The sequence below is a fragment of the Bactrocera latifrons genome, unplaced genomic scaffold (assembly GCF_001853355.1).
Source record: "Bactrocera latifrons isolate USDA-ARS-PBARC rearing strain unplaced genomic scaffold, ASM185335v1 scaffold_212, whole genome shotgun sequence".
NCBI classification, from domain to species: domain Eukaryota; kingdom Metazoa; phylum Arthropoda; class Insecta; order Diptera; family Tephritidae; genus Bactrocera; species Bactrocera latifrons.
This window is the reverse complement of record NW_017535653.1, coordinates 51,521-55,362: the sequence shown is the minus strand read 5'-3', so window position 1 is coordinate 55,362 and position 3,842 is coordinate 51,521. Positions and strand designations below refer to the sequence as shown.

The 3,842-nt window shown below is 31.8% G+C and overlaps 1 protein-coding gene across 3 annotated transcripts in view; it reads right to left on the bottom strand.

The window, feature by feature from the left end:
* Positions 1-684: 684 nt before the first annotated feature.
* LOC108968377 overlaps positions 685-3,842 on the bottom strand; it is a 41,381-nt gene continuing 38,223 nt past the window's right edge. Inside the window, exons 2-4 of one of the 3 annotated variants that reach the window (XM_018932373.1) lie at positions 1,080-1,211; positions 866-943; positions 685-805 (exon numbers count right to left, since the gene is read on the bottom strand). In XM_018932373.1, the coding sequence (XP_018787918.1) occupies positions 743-805; positions 866-943; positions 1,080-1,211 (273 nt within the window). In that variant the 3' untranslated portion in view covers positions 685-742. The remainder of the gene's footprint in view (positions 806-865; positions 944-1,079; positions 1,212-3,842) is intronic. The other 2 variants (XM_018932374.1, XM_018932375.1) reach the window with 2 other exon arrangements.

The window sequence follows — 3,842 nt, the reverse complement described above, 5'->3', positions numbered from 1 at the left end:
ACTGTTAGCACAGGTTATTTTCTAAGTTAAAAATGTAATCTCTGAAGAAATTTTTCAGATCGGTTAGCTATGGCATATAGCTGCCATACAAACTGAATGATCGAAATCAAGTTATTGTATGGAAAACTTTCATATTTGACTTTGAATATAATCTCCAAAAAAATTATTCAGATCGGTAGCATATAGCTTTCATACAAACTGAACGCATAGTTACTAAAATAAATGCACCTGTGGAGAATATATTAGCTTCGGTGCACCCGAAGTTAACGTTTTTTTTATTTTTATTTATTTGTTTTGTGCACTATTTGTTTATATTATTATAAACAATTTGTGTGCACTGATTTTTAATTGGCCATCCCTTTATCCCTGAAATTGATCCTGCAAGTGTAGCTAAAAAATACAAAACTTGATGATTATTCAGTAATATTCCAATTATTGATCGGCACCTCTCTCTTCTTTCTCTTTTCTTTCATTCGAAAATAAAACAGCGCCATATTTTTATCCATTTTCACAAAACCGTTTCAGTTATTTATCCGAAAAGAACTGACAAATTTGACACAGTCACTAAGCGCACTTCACGAAACAAAAGTCACTATTAGAAAGATGAGACTGCTTCCCTAACACCGGCATTAATATCTCAAATTTCATATATAAGATTACTCAAACATCATTTGGGACGGTAACTTAATAATCCTTTTATTGATGTAAATATTTTTGAATGGAAGTGTACTACACTAGGACATTAGTTTTTTATTCTTATCGCTGTTGTATTTTGTTTGTATTCCTCACCATCATCATGTAACTTCTAGAATGAAAATAACAAGTAAACATTTAATAACTGATTAAAAAGTAGTTTAAATCTTACATTATTTTGAATAAAATGGTTGCAAATGGTGCTAATGGATTGTTTCAAAATCTCAGAATTGGTGTTTAAATCTGTAACCTATGATAAAATAAATATGATAAAAAAAATCTTCCATGTAAATGAGTGTGAGTATACATATAGATAAAGATAGAATATGTATGAGTACAATTTCTAAAAACTAGAAATAAATTAAGGATATTCGTAAAATACTTACATTACTTTCGATGTTGTGAATAAGGCCTTGACAGTCTTTAATTTTAATATTGTTCTTTTCCCAATTATTTTCCATCAAAGCGATGCGCAATGTTATATTTTCCATACGTCTCATAAGTTCAGCAATCTGTAACTAGTAGAGTAAATTGAAAATGAGAACATAAATTCTTCAATCATTTTATATCTTAGTAGACCTAAGATAAGATTAACAAGTAAGGAAGGGATAAGTTCGGGTGCAACCGAACATCTTATATTCCTGCAAGAATCAACCCTTTTTTGACTTATAGACATACAATTATAAGAGAAACCTTATATCTTAATTTCAGTTATACAAGTAGATAGCACACGTTGGCAGGTATTTTCGATTAAAAGTCAACTATAGGTATTACGGTATTAGATACCTGGGGGCTTGAATAATTTTGTTGGATTTAAACAGTTTTTGATCATAAGGTAGCAGACACTAAAGACAATATTCGTGAAAAGTTGTATCCCATTATATTAATTGCTTTTTGATTTGTGTACTGGAAACTGATCGAATCAAATGGAATTTAAAATTGTGCTATAGGGGAGGTAGGCGTGGTTGTTGTCCCATTTTCACAATGTGACCTAAGAATGTAAAAGGAATGCCGCGCACTAATTTTGTCGAAATCGGGTGGTCGGACCCTGAGATAGATGATGGGCTTTGAAGGTGGGCTTTGCCACGCCCGTTGTCTCTCATAAAGTTCTCCCATACCATATCGGTGGAAAAATTTAATGCCGCTGGCGTATTCAGATATTGATTTACTTTTAGTAGTTTCTAACAGTAACGTTATATGGGGAGTGAGCGGAGTTATCTTCCGATTTCATACACTTTTGCACTGTCAGTAGGAATTCGTATAAGATTTGGACTCAGCAAATTTGATAGTTACAACTTGAGTCGTTTAGAAGATATGTACATTAAACTTGTTAGAGGGCGGGCCACGCCCGATTTTTCAGAAATTTTTGTCCTAGAATACCCGTTGCTACTTCGATTATCTGTACCAAATTACAGTTTTATATATTCATTTCGTACTTAGTTGTGGCACTTCATATGTTTTCGATTCATGGGATTTATGGGTCCTATTAAGCCAATCTACGAAATTAATGTCTTTCTGTAGTTATTAGTTTCAAAATGACGCCACCTCCAAAGGAAGCACGTGAGTTTAAAAAGAAAAAAGTAAGAAAGCCTAAGTTCGTGTGTAAACTATCATTTCATCCTCTTGCAAAGATCTGGAAAGGTTTGCAACTTATATGAGGTATACGTTTTGCCCGATGTATGTATGTGGCATAATGTCAACTGGAAGATTAAAAATCTTTCTATTAGGTATAGCTACCTAAGAATGATTAATCATATTTAACTCATTTTGACATCCTAGTATATTATAATTAGAGAATTCTCTCCGAATTCCTTTGATCTACATACACGGTGTCTAGTGGCTTGAATAGTTTTGGTCCGATTGGAGAATTTTATTAAATATGTAGATTGAAGTCTTAGAAGGTCAAGCCACGCCTATATTCTCAAAATATTACTGCGATCTCCTGTACCAAATTACATTTATACATCTTAATTTAGTGCTTATTCATGGCACTTTATATATTCATTAATATATATGTTAATTCTTTTTTTGCTATCGCTTTCAAAAACTCGGATTTCAAATCGTCTCTTCACTCTGGCAATTTATATGTAAACTATATAACCCTATATCCAACTCAATTAACTATAGGTGATACAAAATTATCATACTCCGTAACAACATGTTGCAAGAGTATAAAAATTACATTGCATGAAATCAACTGACAAAGTGAAAAAAACGTAGTCTTTTCATCATATAGATTGAACATTTTGGTTTTCGAGTTATATGCTTCCAAGTCCTTCTAATGAAGAATACTAGATTTTTGATAGAATTACTAACTGCTTTAAATCATTCTGTAAGGAAATTTGTCATTTAGGTATAGATAAGTATTATATGAATATATTGGCAATATCTAGATTGCTGTTGAACTTTTATGATTTCACTATCGACATCCTTGTAAGAAAAGGTCAACAATATTCATAAAAGCCTTAGCAACAGCAGCTTCGCTATACGCTTTTGAGCGAGCGACAAATTTGAAAAAAAAAGTTTACAGTCAATTCTCAACTTTGCAATATATGTTAGCACACAGCTCGCGAAAATTGAATTTTATTTATTGGCCGAGATTAATATTTTAAGTAACTGTAAACATTTTTGAGCTGTTTGAGAAGGTGTATTATAGAGATGTGCCGATTGTCAAAATGTTCCTCTCTTTGGAATGGTACATGAGGCAGTCGAAAATAGCAGAATTGAGCATTTTCATTGTTAAATGGGAAAAGTGATCCTAATTTCAATGTTTACAAATGTGCGCTTACAGATTCGAGTATTTACAATGCGCAACCGACTATGGATATCACTTATAGATATTATGAAAGATATGCATATGTATGTATTTGATATCAAAGCACATAGGTATATAAATATGTAAATATGTGCAATTTGACCCTTTTAATGATGAATTCCATTCAATCTATTGAAATGTGTACTAAAGTCATATTTGTATTATTACCTGAATATTTAATTAATATAGGTATGATAACTTATATATTTATGTATGCATTTTTTTCTTTGAGCATTAGAAGTTTTGATAACATCTTATAACCAAGCCGTTGCAGAAATTCACATAGATACAAAACATGCATATGCATATAATTGCGTGTACATCATCAGCCTTC